Source organism: Equus quagga, chromosome 10 (genome assembly GCF_021613505.1).
Source record: "Equus quagga isolate Etosha38 chromosome 10, UCLA_HA_Equagga_1.0, whole genome shotgun sequence".
Lineage (NCBI taxonomy): Eukaryota > Metazoa > Chordata > Mammalia > Perissodactyla > Equidae > Equus > Equus quagga.
The window spans coordinates 93,630,928-93,656,417 of NC_060276.1; the positions used below are offsets into that span (position 1 = coordinate 93,630,928).

General features: G+C 37.4%; 1 protein-coding gene across 2 annotated transcripts in view; it reads right to left on the reverse strand.

Moving 5' to 3' along the window:
- CFAP47 (cilia and flagella associated protein 47) overlaps window positions 1-25,490 on the reverse strand; it is a 431,185-nt gene that overhangs the window by 185,467 nt on the left and 220,228 nt on the right. For both annotated transcript variants that reach the window (XM_046672810.1, XM_046672809.1), the window contains exons 40-42: window positions 13,995-14,081; window positions 5,102-5,172; window positions 3,655-3,800 (exon numbers count right to left, since the gene is read on the reverse strand). In XM_046672810.1, coding sequence (XP_046528766.1) covers window positions 3,655-3,800; window positions 5,102-5,172; window positions 13,995-14,081 — 304 coding nt within the window. The remainder of the gene's footprint in view (window positions 1-3,654; window positions 3,801-5,101; window positions 5,173-13,994; window positions 14,082-25,490) is intronic.

Below are 25,490 nucleotides of genomic sequence, written 5' to 3' on the forward strand. Positions count from 1 at the left end.
ATAAACTTCAAAGTTGCTAAGAGACTAGATCTTAATTGTTTGAACCACAAAAAATAAATGACAATTGTGTGACATGATAAAGGTGTTAGCTAATGCTACTGTAGTAATCACATTGCAATATATAAATGTATCAAACTAACACTGTACACCTCAAACTTATACAATGTTACGTCAATTATATCAATTAAAAACAAGAATTAGAGGGTCCATAAAATTAACATGGATTTGGGAAAACAGGAATTACAGCTCCTTCATATTCTACATGTCATTTGAAGTGGTGTCCCCTGGAGCTAAAATATTGGTACCCCAGAGGCATGTGGAATCTTTACAGACTAACTCGTAGTATCACTGGTAAGGAACCCAGAGGTGACCACCAAGAATAAATAACTACCATTAGGTACAAAATTCTCTTTTTCAGATTTTCATCTCATATTTTTCTTGAAAAAGTCTGCACTGCTTATTGTAGGATGATGGTTTCCCAGTAATGGGGGAAAGGAAGGTGGGTGAAGTAAGAGAAAGCCTTGCAGCGTGGAGGGGGCTCAAACCATGTGTAACTTCATGAACATTTACCACACTGGGACTTCCAAGTTTACCTGACTTGCCCCCATATTGCCAGCAGGCATTCTGAGGTTAATAAATGTTTCAAAGTGTTTATGGGCCAAATGAAATTTCATCTCCTCTACGCTTCTCTAGGAACAACTCAGGGGTATGGCCTGTGGGGAGGAATGTAGTTATCAAAAAAAGAAATGCAGTGGTAACAAATCCAATGAAAAATCAAAGGGCGAATGAAACGTGGCTTACCATTAAAAATCATGGAAAATAAAAGAAACCACCCTCAAATAATACTCAGTCCCTTCAGCTATAAAAATAACTTTCATAAAACTGAAGTTAGTTTGCCTAAATGTAAAATTACATAAAGAGTTTAGCATAATATAATGTTTTCACCTTCACACTCAATAAAATTAAGCAAAAATCAGTATTATTAAAGTCTGCACATAAATTATGATTGAAAAAAGTTGCACGTTGATTGTAGAATATTTAAAAATATACATAATAGAGACTGCTAGCTTAATCTCTGCATCAGCAGAGACAGAAAGACACAAAAGACTGACAGAGAAGGAAATGAGTGATAGTCAGACGAGTGGTTGCACTTATTTATGCAAATATAAGGGCCAGAGTGACATACAAGATACTTAACAACTGGTATGGCATAACCTTAGACTAAATTGTTGTAGACAATAAAACAAGGAGGCAGCTTTGCAGGTTCTTCTACCTGGGAAGAGGGCACTCTTGCCCTGTCCACATTTTATTTGACTTGGCACGGCTGAAACTCTCATTGGTGTGTGGGGCCCTGGTGTGGGACTGGACCAATCTGCATAAGTTGCTCAGGGATGCTGACTCCCATCCCTGCTGCCTCATGTCAGCAATAACTGGACTTTTGTTTCCATTTGTTCTGACCAAATTTTGTAGACAGAAAAGGATAATGAAAGACTAGGAGATAAATTTACCAGAGGGGAGAAAGAGTCTGGTTTGGCTCAATAAAAAGGATCGTGGGTTGGTGGAACTGGGCTGGTTAGGCCACAGCAAGTGGCTGCAACTGGAACCCACTCTTAACCCACGCCCCATATCAAGGATCCCTGCTTGATGCCCCTACCTCTCTCAAATGGATGATCCCAGCAATGCCAGGTGGTTCCCTACCTGGGAACCCAGGACTACACAGAACAGATGTTCACACAGGCACGACAGTGAAGACAAAACCCCAGCATTGTGTCATACACTGCTTTGTATTCTGCAGTACCTGTGTGGGGGTCTGTCAACTCCTGCTCCCGGAAGGTACAATTCCTCAGGTCATGATTCTACTCCAGGTTCTTCCATTGAATCTGTCCCAGTCCACATGCCAGCAGAAACTTCTTTGAATTTCTGGCATTTGAGAGCATGAATTTTTAGGGCTTTTGTAGGTTTTCCCCTAAGCTAAGAATTTCTATGAACACTGGTGGAAGTTTTGTGAAACTGTTTCTACTCTCAAACAGCTGTTACATAAATCATTTCATTTTTTATTTGAAAGTTCAAATGGAACATCCAAAATGAAACCAACGGCCTTTCCTTGATAGCAGTGTTAGTAGAAATGTGTCTGTGTTACACATGGAAAGCTATCAAACTGAGGCCTAATTACTTTATAGTTTTCAACAGGTGGTTCTTAATGGCAAAGCAGTTATCATACATTTAATAAGAACAGGAGCTAACTACGTGGACTTGGATGTTTGATTATCTATTTAAGCATGTAATTGCATTTTTCAATGTAATTAGCAATAAAATTGAATGTGTAAACTAATAGATGTGTTTGCCCAGATAAGTAATTGTAATTCAATGCAATACTTTAGATTAAGGACATTATTTCCCAATTGATAGGAATATAATTTCATAATTATTGTTTTTCTCAATATTTTTTCTGACAAGAACAAAATATATGTAATCAAAAGACATGTTTTAATAAAGTGAGATGCCAAGTTAAACGTAATTACATTTTGATTAATTTAGATAACATCTATGGAAGTAAATATTAATATTCCAACAAACTAATTCAAAGAATAAAATCAACCTCTTTACTATGCTATTGAGAATTAACTCTAGCATTTTTTCTAGGGCTATATAATAAATTGATATAAAAAAGTAATCGTGAAGCATTTGATTAAACTACTGATCACACTATAGTTACTATTTTTCACAGTTTTATACACAGGATTTCAGTTAAATCTTGAGCTTCTTTAAAGGAAATTTCAAAAAAAATATTTAGCATTACTATAGAACAGCATTTTTCCTCCTAAATGGTAATTTTAAGTGTAAAATTAAACTTTTCTGTACATATTTAATAGGCCATATTATTTTTCATGTGTAAATGATCCTATAGACACCTGGTCAGGATAACACCTCTTTGCAAATACCATTATTTCATTGCACACGCATTCAATGTAGGGCATAATTGATACATTTGGGACTATCTCCTGTGGGTTATAAATTCACTCCTCAGGTCAACAAACGGCAGTGTGTTTCTAGAAGGAGATAATGGCATAAAACTTTTCCTCCAAAGTCTCTTTTCTCTGTCTCTGTCTCTGTCTCTCTCCGTCTCTCTCCTCTGCTGGCTTTAAAGAAGCAAGCTGCATGGATCCCAGAGCCACTAGGCAATTAATTCTGCCAACAACTTGAGAGAGCTTAGATGCAGCTCAATGGAGCCTCGGAGGAGAATCCAGCACTGGCTGATCCCTTGATTGAAGACTTGATAGAGCTTAAGCAGAGGACCCTTCCAGCTCATGTCTGGAGCTCTGACCCACGGAAAATGTGACATAATAAATGTGTATTGCTTTAAGTCTCTCAGTGTTTGATAATTTGTTACGCAACTATAGAAAACTAATACAGATAGGGCCACAGCAAGGTTAGGCATGCCTTCACTCTGCTTATGCAGCCATTACAAAATGTACTCACAACCAGTGTAACTCTTCGCTTATTCTTGAGGATAAGCTCTTTGTTTAGTGACTAGAAGGTTAAAATTGTTATCTTCATGACTAGAGTCTTCAGCTGCCTTCAAGTTGCCTGTACTGGTTATTCCACTAAAGTGCCAGCCCATGATGAAAGCATACACCACAATTCTGTTCTCACCTCTTTGTTGCTTAGGATGATGACACAGTAGCGTGTGTGGATGTAAAAGGGAAGAAAGAAGAGCTCCAGGTTTGAAGTCCCTTTCACTCCCAGGTGAAGAGTACGTGAGGAGCAGAAGAACTCTCTGATGAAATTGGACTTAATTGCTGGCAAAATAAGAAGCAGAGCTTGTTTACATATCATTTCACAAGTGCTGCTCAAAGAAAGCAGATGTTTAAGTTAGTGATTAAAATTTGGGGATGAATACAAAAACTGTTCAAAGTATTAGCACGCAAAGTTAGATGACACACACATTTGTTAATGAAAGTACAGGTGATCTCAGCCCAAGCTTGATATAATAAAAAATGCATAATTATAACCCTCTATTAAAGATTCCTTAATAAATAACTTCTTTACAAAGGGAACTACACTAGAGTTTAAAATTAGCTTGAATACACATATAGAAATAGCAGAGAGGTCATCCAAGAATCTTCAACATTTTTTGTGGACTATGTAATTGTTCACATTACGGGGTGTAATAGACAACTTGAACTGGAAATAAAAGACTGCTATATATACGTATCTTTTTGTTGGTTTTAAAATATGCCCACAAATTCTTCAGCAAGCCTCAAATGTGATGACCTGGTGGGCCAGTCTTAGTGAATTGATCCAAAGAATCAGAAATGTAATACAACTTCTTCCTAACTATCTCTCTTTCTTGGTTCACTTACTTTTAGAACCAAGTTATCATCCTGCGAAGAAGTGTAGGCCACTTGGAGAGGCCACATGTAAGTGTTCAGCCAACAGTCCCACCTGAGGTCTAAGCCGAGAGACATTAACCCTCAGACATGTGAATGAGGAAGCCTTTGGGATGACTCAAGCCCCAGCCTCCCTCTCACTGTAACTGCATGAGAGACCCTGAGCAAGACTCGCCTAGCTGAGCCCAGTCATGACAGAAGTGTGAGAGAGAATATCATAGTACATTTTTATTGTTTAATGCCACTACATTTGGGGTGGTTTGTTCTGTAGCTAGAGATAACCAGAATATTTCTATAGCCATTGTGCTATCCACCATTCTATCCATATTTTCTAAATCTGTAGTTATTCCATAAAACAAAGTAAACCTTATAATTTTAAACATGGTGATACCAGTCACCCAAATAGGTTTAAACAGTTCAGAATAAGCCAAAAGAAACATACAGGTCATTTATCTAAATATGTTCATTGTACAGGTGAGGAAACTCAGACTCAGCAGTGAGAGGACAGATGCAGGCGGCCTCCTCCAAGGGTCATGAACAGAAAAGGCTGAAGACCGACGCTGGGGCTCCCACTCCGCCCGCGGTGCCCAGGGCTGGCCTTTCTGTCTACAGTTGTCACCACCCTCTGTGGAATATTTCATTTCATATTATGCCCTACACATAAAAATAGGACATGAAAACAAATAAAAGCTTTTATTTGAGGCACTCACAGGTTTTTAAGGCACTTGGGCCAAAAGAACAGCCCTCAGCACTATCACGTCTACCGCTACTCACAGCATCACTGTCATAAGTAAATAGGAAAACAATGTCAACAACACAAACACAACTCAAAAACAATTCTCTATCTTAATTAAATCTTATAGATCCTTAAAAGTTATGGCCAGCTGCAATACGATATGCAAAGACCACAGATTCATTTCAGATATCATTTTTATGTCTATATTGTTTTAGAAATTTTAAAGATAAGAAGAATGCAAAAAGGAAACTTACAATCATCTATATTTCCACTACTGTTTTTTAAAATTTGGCAAAAACAATTCCTTTTTACTTTCAAATACTGTAGAGAAGTAAACTTTAGATAATAATAAAAATAACCCAAATCCTGAAACTCAAAAGTAGGTGGTCTCAAGTTAGGACTACATAGGTACTCTCTCTAAAAGTGAGTCTAGAACTTGATTTCTTGAAAAATTCTCTCTCTCAGCTTATTGTTTCCACATTTTCTTCTTTCTCACAAAGGAAGGAGATTTGGGCAGCTGTTTAATCTCTGGTTCCATTTCTGAAAATGAATTAGCAGATCACAGCCTGAGGCAACTACCTCCCTTGAAAGGTTCTGGGTCTTCCAGAATCCATCAATTTTCCCCAGATTGCTCTTAGTATTCATGATTACTTTACCCAACAAGCTGTCAATTAGCATCTGACCTCTCAGATACTATTTGCCTGATATTTTCCGAGAACACAAAAACTCCATATTTTCTCACCTTGTCACTTGCTTTTTGCCTGAATTTGATGCTGTAAAAATATATTGACTATTTCCAAGTAAAGTTCTAAATACATGCATTCCTTTTCTCTAAACACTGTATTTTCCTTACACCACATTCTTAATAAGGTTATTTACCACATCTTGTAATTATTCTGTGCTTTACTTCTACGCACAGGCATTCTGATTAAGTTTAAGTAACACCTTTTTTTAAAAGTAAAGAATGTTTGGGCCAGACCCAGTGGCTTAGTGGTTAAGTTTGGTGAGCTCCACTTCGGCGACCTGGATTCAGTTACCAGGCACACACCTACACCACTCGTCCATCAGTGGTCACGCTGTCACAGTGGCTCACATACAAATTAAAGGGACATTGGCAACAGATATTAGCTCAGGGTGAATTTTCCTCCGGGGGAAAAAAAAAGTAAATGTTTAACATTTCATGCAATTTGAGCATTTGATAGGTATTTTAATTTAAGGCTATTGTAGACATAATTGATGGATATTTTAGCTTTCATAAGGGAGACCATACAAAGAGTAAAAAGAACAACAGAAAATGCTTATTTCTCAATGCATGGCTCCACTGCCATCTCTTTGATAATAGAGCTCTAGGCAGAACGCCTGATTAAAATCCTCAGATAATCTCCAAATCTCATTTTGTTCAATACTTGCAATCTGTAGCCCTTCAGTCATTTTTTTCAGTGAATAGAAAAGCAGAGCAATTTAGGCTTCATCTCCTCTTTCTTTTCTTTATCTATTTTGTTGGAGAACAGCTAGTGAAAGTGTCTTTTGAATAAATCAAAGAGTTGCTTCATCCTAAAAGGAGACTCTCAAACCTAGAAAAATTGAGCTACCTGTACTACTTACGGTAAAGACAGAAAAAATTTGCAGATCGAGGAATTCTATTGACTTCCTCATAAAGCTAACAATTATCGTGATTAATTCACAGACATCAGAAAATAATTTAATAAAATAATTTGGCTCAGGAAAATTCTGTTACCTGATCAATGTTCTTGAGTCTAGAAATTCAGTGATAAATCCAACTTGTTTAAAAAACTAGCATCTTGCACGTCCCAAAGAAAGAACAGGAAACAGCTTAACTCATTTACCTTTTTGTTATTCCCTGCACCTCAGTCTATGTTTTCATTTTCCTAGATGCGCACTGATTATTGTTGAAGTTATGGCAGAGACAGCATGTTTAAACCCTTGGTCTTAAGGAAGAAATAGCATCAAACGAGGCGAAAATTATACAAAATACTGTAGATCAAGCAATGGAATATTTTCTGCTAATTTAGTAGTGGGTCAAAATCAGGGAATGGGACCTACTTATGAGGTATGAAAGGATGACATTCCTTTTTCCTCTGTACTTGTGGTATGCAGCTCTTTTCAAGCTAAAACGATCAAAATGACATTAAAGTGGGTCTATTCAGGGCATGAATAAATCCGCCTCAAGAACGACTTCCTACTCAAGCCTTTCCCAATAGGGAAGGAAGATCTTTATTACAAGCCTTCACGAAGCTACTCCTGGGTCAGTATTCAAGGCTTTGCCCAAACCAAATGGCAAGTTATCTGGTTCAAGTCTAGTTTCTACGCATCATGGGAAGGAATACAAGAGGATCAACTTTTAGATTGATTCTATCCTCCATGTGTCCAGAATTCTTCAAAAAAGGGCCCAGTCACCATCTGGAGGACAGTAAAAATGGGATGTTTGCTGCTTTTTGTACCACTTTGGCCCCTGAGCAGTTGAGAAGTCTCCAAAGCAAGAGGTGCTAACTTGGGGTCCAAGGATTGAGTGGATCTGTGAATTTAATTGGGGAAAATTCGATCTTGACTTCCACTAACTCCATAGCAATTTAAACCAAACCACAGTAGTATTAGCTGTACTATGACTTGGCCACCAAATAATCACAGATACGTTTATATTACATTTCAGTTCTTGCATATATCTTGAACTATTATTTATGTTCATTACTACTTTTAAAATATGGTAACTATTATCTTCACTAGATCTTATTATGCGTTGTGTTAATGAAGAAGTAAATATTTTAATATATCATAATTTTTAAATATTTTGATAATCGACTGGAATATTAGTTTCCTCTATGTTATGGACTGAATTGTGTCATCTTTAAATTCATATGTTGAAGCCCTAACTCCCAAAATGACTATATTTGGAGATAGGGTCTATAGAAGGTAAATAAGGTTAAATGAGGTCTTAAAGGTGAGGTCCTGATACGATAGAATTAGTGCCCTCATAAGAAGAGACACCAGTGAGCTCACTCTCTTTCTCCATGTTCCCACCAAGAAGAGGTCAGGTGAGCACACAGAGAGATGGCTGCCACCTGCAAGCCAAGAGAAGAGTCCTCAGGATGAAACCCACTGTGCCTGCACCTTGGATTTCCCAGTCAAGGTGGGAAGTCCTTGGACTTCCCAGCCTCCAGAAGTTCCCAGCCCTCAGAACCCTGAGAAATAAATTTCTGTTGTTTAAGCCACCCAGTCTATGGTATTTTGTTATGGCAGCTGAAGCAGATTAAGACACTCTGTAATTGTTGCATCTTATTTTTTGCATTTATAAAACACTATTCTGTGAAGTGGAATAGGCTTCATCAGACTACCAAAGAGCCTGATGACATTAAAAACAGGTAGAAAACCCTAATCCAGAGGAAGAAGATCACGGCAGATTGCTACTCTTAGTATATACATCTGGCTTTCAATCCACTCTGCTTTCCTTAGAGACTTGCCTAATTCTAATTGCTACTAATTATTCAGTGTAGTAGAATGAACTATTTAAAAATTATGGCTCTCCAGAATCCAGCTTTTTTGGGTTTTTAGCAAGAATCAGGACTCAGAAAAATATCTCTAGTAGGGTCTTCTTTCCTTTGGGTGGCATTCTGGGCCAAGCCATTCCGGGACACAGGACGAATGATGAAGCCCCTAAACTCATGGAATATGTGATCTGTCATGCAAAGCAGGTCTGCAAGAAATAATTACAAAGCAGAATGCTAAATACTTTAACACCTTTTCAACCTTAATTCACACTCTCCTATACTCCACATGTATAAGCATAGGTCTTGTACCTCCCCCACCTGCCCCCTCATTGCTTCCGCAATTCCCTCTTTATGCTCCTTCTATACTTGTAGGAAAGTTCTCCTTCTGATCTAGATTCTGACCACAAAGATCTTACTCATATTTCAGATCCCAATTTGTATATGATAAAGGAGAACAGAGTATAGTGTATGCATAGAAAAAAAGTGCTTAATACCTCATTATTTCCCTTAAATGTCTTTTCTTCCACAAAGATCGCTAGCATATCTAGATAGCGTTATTCCTTGCCAATGAGTTCAAAGAGACTTTTTTTTTTTTTTTTTTTTAAAGATTTTATTTTTTCCTTTTTCTCCCCAAAGCCCCCCGGTACATAGTTGTGTATTCTTCGTTGTGGGTTCTTCTAGTTGTGGCATGTGGGACGCTGCCTCAGCGTGGTCTGACGAGCAGTGCCATGTCCGCGCCCAGGATTCGAACCGACGAAACACTGGGCCGCCTGCAGCGGAGCGCGCGAACTTAACCACTCGGCCACGGGGCCAGCCCCAAAGAGACTATTTTTTTGTATAACATACACTACTGAATGCATTCTGCCCTGTACACTTGCCTACATTTGTGTAGATTGTTTTTTCTTCTCTATTTGATGGCTAGCTCCCTGAGGACCAGATCTCTGACTTCTTTATCCCCATCTTTCTCCAGTACTAAGAACAGTGTTTCACGTGCCACTTAGTAAGAATTTATTCAGTGATAAATAATTCACTATCACTGGAAAAAAACAGCAAGTCATACCACTGTAGGAAATTATTTATAAAGTGCTCATTTCTGAGCACTGCTAATTCATCATTCAATTTTAAAGTGTGGCTAAAGTCAGTCTCCCATCCTGATCTTTTCTCACAATCTTTTGGATTTAATTAGAATTAAAACTTCTTAATTGCTTTTGCTTACGCTCATGGATCATGTCCCATAAAGGAAAATGTGTGATGAATATAAAGTTTTATCATCCACGTGGTTTCAAATGTGCTGCTTTACATGTATCTGTTGCTTAAAGAGAGTGATATATAGATAGAGGCATTTTTTATTTTTTAATAGACTTTTTTATGCCACCTGAAAGATAATTTCGGCACCCTACTGCTCATTTGGCAAGAGAAAATTTATTATCTGGGGAGATACTGGCTGAAGAGACTCTGGGGAGGAGCATCAGTTAGCACGTGCTGGGCGACGCTGCAGTAACAACTCCCTATCTCGATGGCTTAGCACAATAGTTCACTTCTTGCTCACACCACACGTCCACCCTGGTGGAGAGGATACACTCGGAGATCCTCGGCGAAGGAGGCTCCATTCTACAGGGGCTTCTCTAATAACTGCAGCAGGGAGGGGGAACAAGAACAACTGCTCACTGGCTCTGAAAGCTACCACTTGGAGAAAATGTTGAGCACTTCTTTTCACATGTTTTTGGCCAACTAAGTTATATGTTCACATACGACTTCACCATCACTGGGGAAGTGTTAAATTACCGAGTGCCTAAAAAGAGGAAAACAGGGATATTTTTAAAAAGCTCTAAAAAAATACAGACTGTTTCTGGAGATTTTTTTTAACCTTTTCTTGTTCTCTTATGTTACCTTGCTGATTAAAGCTAGAGACCAGACCAGGGTTTTATTGCGACAATGTAATGCTTATTATATGGTATATTACATAAGAAAGTTAATCAGAGAGGTACTACACAGACTTCCATTTTAGTCATGATTTAAAATGCATGTTCATAAATTTTATTTGCCTCTGGAAATCTATTCAAGATAAACATTAAGGAGAGCTTTAAGAAAAACAGGATGGCTAACATTACTAAGCACTATTTTACTAAGACATATTTAAAGATCAAAAGGTCTCATTACGCTGATGAAGTCAGATCGATGAGACATTAGATAACTTTGCGCTATTTGGAAATAAAACTCTCTTCCGTGTACCCTCATGGTGGAAATTGTTGGTTGCCTATCCCAGTAACCATTGGCCCTTTCCTCCTCACTGACAAAACCCTCATTCTATTTTGATGTGTATGTGGAGGAGGGCGGTTTCTCAGTCTTCCTTCCAGCTAGGTTTGGTCATCTGATTAAGATTTGACCAAAGGGCTACAAGCAGAAGTGCTGTAGGGTATTTCTGCGAAGCTTCTCTAACAGAGAAAGGGCACGCTCTTATCCTTGTGCTTCCCCCTTTCTGCTGCCTATAAAGTGGATTTGATTGTTGGAGTACTGGATACTTTAGCTGATCCTCGGGAAACGTGACTAAAGATGTGCTTGCTACATGAACTGGAGCCTGGGGGTGTTATACAGCAAGCAGTCAGGACCCCAGAAAAGAAGCCATAGTAAGCTTCTAATAAATCTCTTCAGAATTGTCCGGAAAACAGCCTTTTTGATGAACTTGAGACTGTTCCATCTCAACTCAACATAAGGATCTGGGGCTCAGCATTCAGCCCACACCAGTGCTGAAATGACAAACCATGGGCCAGCGCTTTTCCTTGAGAAACTGTGTGGCTTTTGCCTTTGTAAGTCCCACTCTTGCCTTTGATCTGAGAGACAGTCTTCACAGAGGTGCCCAAGAGTGAATCCTCAATTCTTTAAACTAATGGCTCCAAGTCATTCTTTGAGAGTTCATCTACAGAAGTCTGACTATTCTACGTTGGATTATGTTCTCCCTGATCCAACACCAAATGTCACTGTACCTTTATGTTTCTTTTTATCGCAGGAAAAGCTCAAGAGAAGAACTAAGAAAGTACGGCATTTTAAATACAAATGGAAGACACTATATGAGAAAGAACAATCAATAACATTTGAGATCAAAGTGGACACAGACATATTTCTAAGCCATACTTCATGCTGAGTTGGCAGTTATTTTGAATGAGTACTTCCAAAGTTTCCTTTCCTGCCAAAATTAAATTATAAATGTCTTAATATTTGTTCATCCCATTTTGCTTTTGATTTGAGAAGCATAACATAAAATAGATGTCTTTACCTGTAGCTTCAACAATTCTGGAACTTTGGATCTAATCAAAACTATCTCAAAATATTATATGAAAGAAAATCACATTAAAATTTAGGATACAGAATTCCTATACTGCATTCCAAATTATAAAGGTAGACTCAATTTTGCTGTTCATTAAACTGATCCAACTTTGACTGACTTATGCTCACGGCTACCTACAGCATTTCTTTGAGATCTGACTTTAGTTTAATATGTGATACTATAAATTATTTGCATTTAATGTGAAGAAATTATTTCAAGGCCATTCAGGTAAAATCTATGATCACAATGAAGCTGCTTAATCACGAAGCAAGAGACTAAAAAGATAAAAACCTAGGAGAATTGTTTACTGAAGAGTTTTTAGCAATACTAGCATTTTATACTATAAAGAAATTAACACAAAATGCCTACAATATTCTTACGGTATCTATAACGTTGCCTTACAGCCCAATGTATTAATTCATATTTTATTGTTCATTAAAGCTAAATGTGAAAGGAAGACTTTAAATGCCTTAGTTAAGCATGAAATTAGCATTCAATAAAACAAATGCAGTGAGACAAAAATGGTTTCTCCTTTAACAGTTTTTCTCACAGAACAACCAATGAAGAAATCAAATGCCTTATAATAAATGCAATGCTTATAATCTCCTAAAACTATTGGCTTAAATACTATTCACTTTTGGAAAATAAACTATATTCATTTTTTTTCCTTTTGGCGAGGAAGATTGGCCCTGAGCTAACATCTGTTGCCAATCTTTTTCTTTTTTTCTCCCCAAAGCCCCAGTACGTAGTTGTATATCCTAGTTGTAAGTCATTCTAGTTCTCCTATGTGAGATGCCACCACAGCATGGCTTGATGAGCAGTGTTAGGTCTGCGCCCAGGATCTGAACCAGCAAGCCCCAGACCACTGAAGTGGAGCATGCGAATTTAACCACTATCAAAATTGCCAAATCCTTGCCTCCTGAGATGTTTTTACATCTAAAAGGATGACACTGATGCCGTCAAGCATTATACAAAGGTGTAAAATAAACTAACAACATAGTAGTAATGGTTAACATATGCATGCATTTTGCTAATAGATACCTGCATTATTTTCTTTCTGTCTGACCTTCAACCTTGGTAATCTTGTTTTGATTCTACTTCACTTTATATAGCTATTCTATAGTTTAAAATAGATGAGAAATATAAAGCAATCTAACTTTAAAAAACTCTGCTTCTCTATTCAGAAGTCAAAGTTCTTTCCAAACTGAATACAGACCTCCTAATGTAGGTGGAATAAGCTTAAATACAGTCCGTCCTCATTATTCATGAATTCCATTATTTGCAAATCCGCCTACCTACTAAAATTGATGTAAGACGCCAAAATTAGTACTCATGGTGCTTTCACGTGCTTTTCAGGTGTTTGCAACCTGCACAGAGTGGCAAAAAGTTCCAGTCACTGGTCACACAAGTTCCCAGCTGAGGTCAAACAATGTGATACTGGGCCCTTCTGTTTCAGATCTCATACAGAGACGACCAGAGGATGGAGCCGGAAGGGGGCAGTACAGAAGGAAAGAAGTACAGAAGCGCAAGAGGCTCTGGGTCTGGGGCCAGGTGGGCGGGGCTTCAAACAATCCCCCAGCACCTGTTAATGGGTTGGCCTCAGGCAAGTCATTCAACACTTCTGAACCTCATTTTCTCTGTGTAAAGTAGAGAAAAGAGAATCTACCAGGACAGGTTGTTTTCAGGATTTATGATTATAATCTATGTGATTATATATATTTCTCCTAAACAGAATGGCTCAGTGTTCACTAATGGAGGCTCTGTGGCAATTTTATAGAACAGAACTACCAGGAATGAATAATGGGAATCCACTATATTTAATCAAGTGCATATTTATTCCATTTTCATGCACATAAACCTAGTAACACGTAATAAGACAATAACAGCGTGAATAATATAAATTATATATATAATATACATTAAATACTTCAAATAAATGAAAACTATTGTGTAATTATATAACAAGTTTACTTGAATGCTAATTTCTCAGAGTTTTTCCTCAGATAATTATAAGCATAAAATATATTGACATTTACTCATGGTTCATGTGGTCAACGAATTGTCCAGATGCAGTTAATTCAGATGGCAAAGAGATAAATGTTGAGGATTCCACCAAAATGACACTAAAATAAATGAAAAAAGGATTATTTTGAGTTCTACTGTAACAAAATTCAGATGACCACAAAACATTCTTCTTTTAATTTTTGTCCATCATTCATAAAATATAATTAGAATCTGAATAAATTATAGTTAAAAAATCCACATGTTCTCAGTCTGCAACTAAAAACATACATACTAGAAAGAAGGGAAAGATCTAGAATGGAAATATGTAAGTAATAATATTCTTTTATATAGAAAGGCAACACTGAATTCTCATAGCAAGGAAATTTAGAACATAAATGCCTGCCCAAATTATAGTCCAGAAACAAAGAAGAAATCTCACGCTGGTCTCAATGCATTGTCAGAGCTGTACATATTTCATGATTTCTAATCCTATTTCCAAAAAAGAGAAATGTTTCTTTCAGGAGTGGACATGAGGCATGGATGCTAGTTAACCAGTGCATTAATAATTATGCCATCTTCTGGAATCATGCAGCGGTTCAGTCCTTCTTATATGATAATGCTCATTCATTCAAGAATTAGTTACGGAGACTCCGTTATGTGTCAGGTGTGGGACTACATGCTAGAAAATACAAACATGAATATGTTATTCCCTCTGCCTTAGGTTGCCCAAGCTGCAGTGGGAGGATAGTGTGGAAATGATACTCTAGCGGTAGGCGAAGGATGTCATGAAGAGTCATGTCAGAAATGCCTAATTCCACCTGCAGAGCTGAACAGGATCTGCATAATATTGTAAAGAACAGATTTATCTAAACTTGATTTGTTAAAAGAAATTTTTATCATGTAACAGTTATTAAGATCTCACAATGCTAGCTTTACAATAAAAAACAGATCTGTAATAAATTGATCAAATGTTTTAGTCTTAAAACACATATACAAACACACACGCAACTGCATACACAGACTAAAATACAACACATTCATATATCCTAATGTTTGAATGCTAACATCAGTGTCTGCCCCCTTACTTTTTTTTTTTAAAGATTGGTACCTGAGCTAACAAGTGTTGTCAATCTTTTTTCGCCCCCCTCCTTCTTCTCTCCAAAGCCCCTCAGTACATAGCTGTATATTCTAGTTGCGAGTGCCTCTGGTTGTGCTATGTGGGACGCCGCCTCAGCATGGCCTGACGAGCGGTGCCATGTCGGCACCCAGGATCCAAACCGGAGAAGCCCTGGGCCGCTGAAGCGGAGCACACGAACTTAACCACTCAGCCATGGGGCTGGCCCCTGCCCTCTTATTTTAACTTAATATTTCTGATGCTTTCATATGAGTTGTAGGGAATTATGTGAATATTAAATACTAAAAATTTTTAAACAGACAAAATTAATTGTAGTAAAATGTAAGCTATGAACTATGCAACACATATATCAGACTACCAGATTTGCTTATATCATTGTAAAGTTACAGTTAAGCAAATGCAGGAAGAGTTCCTCTCCAGAGAATAATTTAAATTTAAAATCAGGCACTAAATTCTCATTTAAATTTCATAAAATTATGAGAGCAAAAAAATTTACAATGTTTCTTTATATTTCTATAAATCCAGGGTGAGTCATTGGAGCAATGTTTTTGGTTATAATTTGTTCTGGCTAGAAAACAGTCACAAGAATAATATAATTTTACACACAAATAAAAACATCAAATCAATATAATAAATATTAGATTTTTTCATACTATGCATGTACCATTTTGAGATAAAATAGCGTTCCATACGCTTCTGGTTAAAAGTCCCTGCTTAATTACAATGAGCATGCTTTCCTTAAAACAGACAGAAATATTAATTGTAAAAATGAAATACAAACTGCAGTTAAAATGGAAGAAATCCTATTTGATTACTGTAGCTTCTGAATCAGTGGGTCTTACATTTCAATGTACATGATATAATCGTCTGCAGTGCTTGTTCAAAACGCAGATTCCCAAGCTTCTACTTGCGTGAATTCTGACTTATTAGCAAGTCTGGCATGGATTGCAGGAAGCTCCATTTAAAACAAGCTCTCCCGATGCTTCTTAAATAGCTTTCCTATGGATCGAACTTTGACCATCCTGACTTAGAGCAGTACTGATCTAACAGGAATGTACAAACAAATCCCCGGAAATGTTGCTGAACGCAGATTCTGACTCAACTGAATTGCAGTGAACCTGAGATTCTGTTTTTCTAACAAGCTCCCAGATGATGTTGATTTTGCTGATTCAAGAATCACACTTTGAAAGCAAGAATCTAATCTAAAACGAAAACTATTTTTCAAATTAAACCAGGCTACCAGGAAAAGAAAGGCAGGAAACGGCAGAGTTAGAACCACCATATATTCATCCCTCTATAGAAGCAACAAAAACACAGAAAGCACTTATCAAAATTAACTTTTTCAGATCTCTGGTTAATTAATGAAAGGCTTGCAATGATCTGAGTTGTGTTTATTCAAGAAAAATTGCCAAATCTTGGTAATAACAGTAGAGTGTGTGGCCTAGTAACTTTTATGTTGCAACTCCCATTCTTCTCTCCATAGCTCTGCAGTAGCCTTGAAAACTAGCAGCCTTGCAACCCAGGTAGTTGTGAAAACCTGTAGGCTCTCAGCCACATGAAGGGACAGACTGAGATTGGAGCACTTCAAAAAAATACCATGCCTAGGCTGGCCTTGTTGCCTGGTGGTTAAGTTTGGTGCACTCTGCTTTAGTGGCCAGAGTTTGGTTCCCAGATGTGGACCCACACCACTTTTCAGCAGCCATGCTGTAGTGGCAACCCACATACAAAACAGAGGAAGACTGGCAACAGATGTTAGCTCAGGGCAAAACTTCCACAAGCAAAAAGAGGAACATTGGCAACAGATGTTAGCTCAGGGCAAATCTTCCTCAGCAAAAAAAAAAATCCATCCCTGAGCATTATTACTGTTTAACTTGCCTCACAGGTCCCTGGAAAAAGCTCAGTTTGCAAGGTGTCATCTTTATTCGATCTGACTCAAAGGAAAACACCTATCCCCAGGATGTTTGTTGAAAACAAACAGCAACAATTGGACCTGTGGCTGCTACAGCAGTTGGACCAAATAAAACCCTGTCAAAACATAAAAGCGAGATCTGGGGAACAAGATGTTCATACGTGGGGTTGTAGTAGCTTGCTAGATCCCCAAAATATGTCAAAGATCTTCAACCCCACCTATGGGAGACAATGATGTCTCACCAAGTAACGAATACGAATAAAGAGATAGAAATTATACAAAAGAACCAATTATAATCTCTGGACTTAAAAAGTACAGTATCCGAAATAAAAAAAATCACTAGAGGGACTCAACAGCAGGTCTGAGGTGGCAAAAGAAAGAACCAGGGGATCTGAAAATAGGTCAATGAAAACGATTAATTCTAAAGAACAAAAAGAGAAAAGAATGAAGAAAAATTAACATAGCCCTAGAGAACTGTGGGACACATTAAGCCTACAAACATAAGCCTAATCAGAATTCTGAAAAGACAAGAGAAAGAGGCATAAAGAAAATGTGAGGAAATAAATGATGAAAACTTCCCAATTTGATGAGAAACATTAATTTACACATTGAAGAAGCATAAAAAATTCTATGCAGGATAAATCCAGGGTAATCCCAAACTAGACAATAACAGTCAAACTTTTGTAAGGCCAAGCCACAGTAAGCAGCAAGAGAAAATTTACTCAAAATCTACGTTGCTCCTCAATAAAATTAACAGTTGAATTCTCATCTGAAACCACAGAGGACAGAAAGCAACAGGATGCTATATTCAGTGTGCCGAAAGAAGACTGTCAATAAAGAATACAGTATACAGCAAAACTGTCCATCAAAAATGAAAGAGAAAGTAAGATACTATCAAATAAACAAAAACTGAAAAAATTCACTGCTAGCAGACCTGCCCTACAAGAAATACTAACGGGAGTCTTTCAGGCTGAAATAAAAGGACACTAGAAATTAACTCAAAACCATGTGATGAAATAGAAGGCACCAGCAAAGGTAACTACATAACTAAATATATAAAACAAACAAACAAGCTATAAATGTCTTTTCTTTGCAACCCTTTTTATTCTCCTTTCTGATTTAAAAGAATAATGTGAGACAATAAATATAAAACTGTTTTATGGGCTTATAATGTGTAAAGATGCAATGGGTGTAACAATAACAGCAATAATAAGGGGACAGGAAAAGGAGATGTATTGAAGGCAAGTTTCTGAATTACAGTCACGCACCACATGACAATGCTTTACTCAACAACAGACCATACATACAATGGTGGTCCCATAAGATTTGTACCATGTAGCCTAGGTGTGTAGTAGACTTATACCATCTAGGTTTGTGTAAGTGCACTCTATGTTGTTCATACAATGACGAAATCACATCATAATTTCTCACAACATATCCCACTGTTAAGCAACGCTTGACTGAATATTGAGATTAAGCTGGTATTAATTTGAGCTAGATTTTGTTTTAAATTAGGATGCTAATTATAAGCTTTAGAGTAACTAAGAGAATAACATATAGTAAAAGAAACAAAAAGGAATTTAAAAGGTAGGCTAAAAATAAATATTTAATACAAAATTAAGCAGTAAGGAAAAATAGAAGAACAAAGACATAAGACATATAGAAAACAAGTATCAAAATGGTAGACATAAATCCTACTGTATCAGAGATAACATTAACTTTAAACGGATTAAACATTCCAACCAAAAGGCAGGGACTGACAAAATGGATAAAAACAGACTAGAAAAAAGACAAACATTGGTTCAAAGACACAACTAGAGTAGGAGCAAAAGAATCAAAAACTACTTACCATGAAAACAGTAACAAAAAGAGAACTAGAGTGGCTATACTAATAATGGACAAAACAGAACTTAAAGCAAACATTTTTTCCAGCATGACTGCTCCATGGACCCATGAAAATGATTTTTTCCCAGGGAAATGAGTAAAAATTATAAAAATCAACTATTTAAACTCTCTGGAAATTATCCTAAGGGCACAGGACAAATGAAGAAAAATCTACCCAATATTTACTAAATTCAGTAAAAAAAAAAAAGGTAAAATCTGTGGCATTTGAACCAAGACTACTCCCACCGTCCTCTTTCCCGACTCAGCATGACAGAAACTCTACACTAGACTGGTACAGCTAAAAATACAGGGCTCTCTCTTCCTCCAGCTCTCGGCTGAGAGTTATCTTTCTGGGAGCAGTAGTATATCAATATTTCTCATCCTGCCTCCAATACATGTTGGTGAGGCTAAGTTCTGGGCAAGAGCAGTTGACAGGAACTGAGGGGCTCCCTTCTTCTGCCCAGAACCCACTCATGGGACAGAAGCTCTCCATGAGTGTGAAATCGCCCTTGCCCTAGCTTATAAAGTGATTTTCTATACTGGCAGAAGCAAGCCAAGAAAACCTAAAGCTATTATCCCCTATCCCATCTAGCACTCAGCTCCGAATGAGGGGGTATTACTTGGGGGAAAAGAGCACCACTGTCCTCGCCTCCAGCTACAGAGCCATGGCTCAAAGATTTTGCCTGGAGGGAGAAGCTGGCCTTAAAATCAATAGCTCTTATATTCCTAAAGGAACAGATTTCATCTTCAATAAAGCATGGAGAAGGTCAAGCCAGAAGGTGCTCTTAAAATAGTGCAGGTTGTAGTGAAAGGCAATTGGGAGGAGATTGGTAGATTCAGTGGAGATACAGGCTAAAGTGTAGAACTGGTAGTTTGGTGGAGAAAACTGGGGAAAGAGACAGCTGGGGAAAGCCCTCCTGGAATCAGAATAAATCTCAAACACTGACCTAAGGAACTATTATTTCCAAGGAGCCTAGATTTGATGGACTTGGTCTGAGGAACAATTTACGCCTCCTGTAGAATTGAAATTAGTGGAATTTAAGAGCTGGGTGTGCACAGGGAAAGGAATAGTCAAAGGGAGTCTGCCAAAGCCACTGTCATGCCAGAGTGTCTGTGGGCATATCCAAGGCTATGTCCCCTGACAAGCAACATCAGAGTCTTCACACTATGTGTGTGGGGGGGTTCTTGGGGAGAGGGGGTAGACATGGCTAAAATAAGCCAGTAAAATAGGTCAGTAAAAAATTTAAAAACCAGAAAACATTAACATTAACCATTCTATGGGAGATGGGACCAATACTCAGAGTTGCTACAAAGAACTGAGAGAAAATAGAACAAAGTAAAATAAACAGTGTCTCATACATATATGGTAACCAGTAAATGCAGCAATATATCCATAATGGAATTACCAGAAGAAGAGAGAGAGAGAAAGGAAAAGAAAAACCATCTGAAAAATGAGGTGGGTGAGAGCAAAGCTGGATTGGGCTACGGAAATTATTCCAGAAGGTAACATCAATCCATAGGAACAAATAAAAACAGAAATGAGAAATAAGAAGGCTAATATAATAAAAACCCTAACTATACACTTTCTGTCATGGGCTGAATTGTGTCCCCACTTAAACTTCATATGTTAAAGCCCTAACCCCTACTCTCACAAAGTGACTGCATTTGGAGACAAGAGGTGATTAAGTTAAGATGAGGCCATTAGAGTGGGCCCTAATCCATTGTGCCTGGTTTCCTTCTAAGAGGAAATGTGGACACACAAACAGATATGAGGGACGCACACACACCGAGAAAAGACCATGTGAGGACACAGGAAGAAGGTAGCCGTCTGCAAGCGAAAGAGGCGGGCCTCAGGAGAAACCCAATCTGCCAACACCTTGATCTTGGACTTCCAGCCTCCAGAGCTGTGAGACAATACATTTCTGTTTCTTAAGATACCCAGTCTATGATATTTTGTTATGACAGCCCTAGCAAATTAATACACTGTCCTTTCTTCTCTCAGCTTTCCTAAGGTCATAAAAATTATACAAAATTTAAAAAGAGAAAATACTCATAAATATTATATAATGTTATTGATCATTGTAACATTACTGATATAATACATATGATAAAAATACAAAAAAAGGGGGAAGGGAATTGAATTTTATAAGAGTAACACTTTGTGAATCTCACTGGACTTACATTAGCATATATCTGAAGCTGATTATAAGTTAAGATGTATATAGTAATCTCCAGCACAACCACTAAGCACATAACTCCAACAATATAGTTAATAAGTCACTAAAGAAATCAAAATGCTACATTAGAAAATATTCACTCAATGTAAAATAAAGCAGTCATGGCAGAGTAGATGAACAAAAAATGTGAAATATATAGAAAAACAAATGGAAATTGATAGATGTAAATCCAACTATGTCAATAATAACATAAATGTGAATGCATTAAACAATTCCATCAAAAGGCAGTGATTATAAGACCAGATTTAAAGACAAACAACAAAACAAGATCCAACTATATGCTCTCTGCAGGAAACACACTTTAAATGCGAAGATACAAATAGATTGAATGTAAAAGGATAGAAAAATATATATCGTGCATACAACTACAAGAAAGCTGCAGTGGCTATACTAATATCAGACATGATAGAATTTGAAACAAAAATGGTAACTATAGATGAAGAGAGACATTTTGTAATGTTAAATACTTCCAAACTCATTTTAATGGATGAGCACTACCCTGATAGCAAAGCCAGACAAACATGCTACAAGAAAAGAAAATTACAGACCGATATCCCTAATGAGCATCCTCAACAAAATACAAGCAAACCAAATTCAACAGCACGTTGAAAGGATCATAAAACATTATCAAGTGAGATTTATCCCTGGGATGCAAGGATGGTTCAACATACAGAAATCAGTAAATGTGATACACAACATTAATAGATCGAAAGTTAAAAAGCATATGATCATCTCCATAGACGCAGAAAAAGCATTTGACAAAATTCAACATCCTTTCATGATAAAAACTCTCAACCAATCAGGTATAGAAGGAATGTACCTCAACATAATAAAACCATATATGACAAGCCCACAGTTAACATCATATTCAACAGTGAAAACCTGAAAGCTTTTCCTCTAAGATCAAGAACAAGATGATGGCCACTCTCGTTACCTCTATACAATACATTACAGGAAATCCTAGTGAGAGCAATCAAGCAAGAAAAATAAAAGCCATCAAAATCGGAAAGGAAGAAGTAAAATTATGTTTGCAGATGACATGACCTTATTTATAGAAAACTCTAAAGACCCCACCAAAAAACCCAAAACTGTTGGAACTAATAAAATTCAGTAAAGATGCAGGATACAAAATTAACATTAAAAAAATAGTTGTGTGGGGCCGGCCTGGTGACACAGCAGTTAAGTTCACACATTCTGCTTCAGTGGCCCAAGGTTTGCCGGTTTGGATCCCAGGTGCAGACCTATGCACTGCTTGTCAAGCCATGCTGTGGCAGGCGTACCACATATAAAGCAGAGGAAGGTGGGCACGGATGTTAGCTCAGGGCCAGTCATCCTCAGGAAAAAAGAGGAGGATTGGTGGCAGATGTTAGCTCAGGGCTAATCTTCCTCAAAAGAAAAAAAAAAGAAAGAAAACCAGTTATGTTTCTATACACTAACAACAAACTATCTGAAAAGGAAATTAAGAAAACAATCCCATTTACAATAGCATCACAAAGAATAAAATACTAAGGAATAAATGTAATCAAGTAAGTCAAAGACTTATACACTGAAAACTATAAAACACTGATGAAAGGAATTTAAGAAGACAAAAAAATGGGAAGACATTCTGTGTTCATGGATTGGAAGTCTTATATTGTTAAAATGTCTGTGCTAACCAAAGCAATCTACAGATTCAGTGCTATCCCCATCAAAAGCCCAATGGCATTCTTTACAGAAACAGAAAAAACAATCCAAAAAAAAATTCATATGGAACCACAAAAGACCAAGAATAGCCAAAGTGATCTTGAGACAGAAGAACAAAAATTGAGGCATCACACTTCCTGATTTCAAAATAAATTACAAAGCTAAAGTAATTAAAACAGCAGGGTACTGGCATAAAGACAGATATACAGCCCAAAGAAAAATAATAGAGAGCCCTGAAATAAACCTCATATAAACTGTCAACTGATCTTTGACAAGGGTGCCAAGAATACACAATGAGAAAGGATAGTCTCTTCAATGAGTGATGTGGGGAAAACTGGACAGCCACATGCAAAAGAATGAAATCAAACCCTATGTTATACCATACACAAAAATCGACTCAACATGGATTCAAGACTTAAATGTAAGACCTGAAGTGTAAATCTCCCAAAAGAAAACATAGGGGAAAAGCTTCTTGACATAGGTCTTGGCAATAACTTCTGGGATATGACACCAAAAGCACAAGTAACAAAAGCAAAAATAGTCAGGTAGGACTACATCAGACTACACAGCTTCTGCACAGCAAAGGAAACAGTCAACACAGTGAAAAGGCAACTTACAAAATGAGACAAAATATTTGTAAACCATTATCTGATAAAGGGTTAATATCGAAAATACATGAGAAACTCCTACAATTCAATAATAATGGGGAAAAAAACCAAATAACCCAATTAAAGGGACATTTCTCCAAAGAAGACATACAGATGGCCAACAGGTAGATGAAAAGGTGTTCAATATCGCTAATCACCAGAGAAATGCAAAGCAAAACCACAATGAGATATCACCTCACACCTGTTAGAAGGACTAGTACCAAAAAAGCAAGAGACAACAAGTGTTGGCGAAGACATGGAGAAAAGGGAACGCTGTGCACTGTTGGTGGGAATGTAAGTTAGTGCAGCCACTATGGGAAACAGTATGGAGGTTCTTCAAAAATTAAAAATAGGGGCCAGCCCGGTGGTGCAGTGGTTAAGTGCACACGTTCCACTTTGGCTGTCCGGGGTTCGCTGGTTTGGATCCCAGGTGTGGACATGGCACTGCTTGGCAAGCCATGCTGTAGCAGGCATCCCACGTACAAAGTAGAGGACGATGGGCATGGATGTTAGCTCAGGGCCAGTCTTCCTCAGCAAAAAGAGGAGGATTGGCAGCGGTTAGCTCAGGGCCAATCTTCCTCAAAAAAAAAGATTAAAAATAGAATCAGCATATGATACAGCAATCCCACTTCTGGGTACTTATTCAAAGGAAGTGAAATCAGCATCTCAAAGAGATAGCTTCACTCTCATGTTCATTGCAGTATTGTTCACAATAGCCAAAATATGGAAACAATCCAAACAACCATCAACAGATGAATGGATTAAAAAAAATGTGGTTCTCGTGTGTATGTGTGTATATATATGGAATATCATTCAGCCTTAACGAAGAAGGAAATCCTGTAATATGTGACGACATGGATGAACCTTGAGGACATTATGCAAAGTGAAATAAGCCAGTCTCAGAAGGACAAATACTGTATGATTGCATTTATATGAGGCATCTAAAATAGTCAGGCTCATAAAGCAGAAAATAGATTGGTGGATGCTAGGATCTTGGAGGAGGATGGAATGGGGAGTTGTATAAAGTTTCAATTAGGCAAGATGAGTAAGTACTAGAGATGTTCTATACAACACAGCGCCCACAGTTCACAGCAAGGTATTGTTAAGCACTTAAACATTTGTTAAGAGGGTAAATCTCCTGTTAAGCATTGTTACCACAAATAAAAAAAAAGAAAGGAACACAAGGGAACTTTTGCAAGTGACGGATATGTTTATTACCTTGATTGCTGTGATAGTATCATGGCTGTATGCATATGTCCAAACTCATCAAACTGTAGAAATTAAACGTGCAGTTTTTTTGTATATCAATTATACGTCAACTAAGATTTTTTTTAAAAAAGATAAAAACAATAGAGAATATCATGGAAATCAGAAGAAGGTTCTTTGAAAAGATCAATAACATTGACAAATCTTTACCTAGACTAATCAAGAATAAAGGAGAGAAAAATCAAACGACTAAAGTAAGGGATGGAAGAAGGGCCATCACTACTGACTTGCCAGGAAAGATAAAAGACTATAAGGGAATACTATGAAAACTTCTGTGCCAACAAATTCGACAATTTAGAGGAAATGCACAAATTCATAGAATGGCATAAACTATCAAAACTGATCCAGGAAGAAATAGAAAATCTGACTAGGCCTGTAGCAAGTAAAGAGATGACATTAGTAATGAAATGACTTCCCCCAAAGCAAAGCTCAGCCCCAGATGGCTTCAGGTGTGAATCCTTCCAAACATCAAAAGAATTAACACCAATCCTTCAGAAACTCTTCCAAAAAGTAGAAAGAATCACTTCCCAAATCATTCTCTGAGGCCAGTATTAATGATACAAAAAACAGATAAAGACATCACAAGGAAAGGGAATTACATTATGAAATCCTATGATTATAAATGCAAAATCTTCAACAAAATACTTGCAAACCAAATCATATAACATGTAAAAAAGCATTATACAGCACGAATAGTTACATTCTGCAAAAAGGAATTTGAAAACTACTGATCTGGCAGACAGAGGTGTGGGAGCTAATCCTGCCTC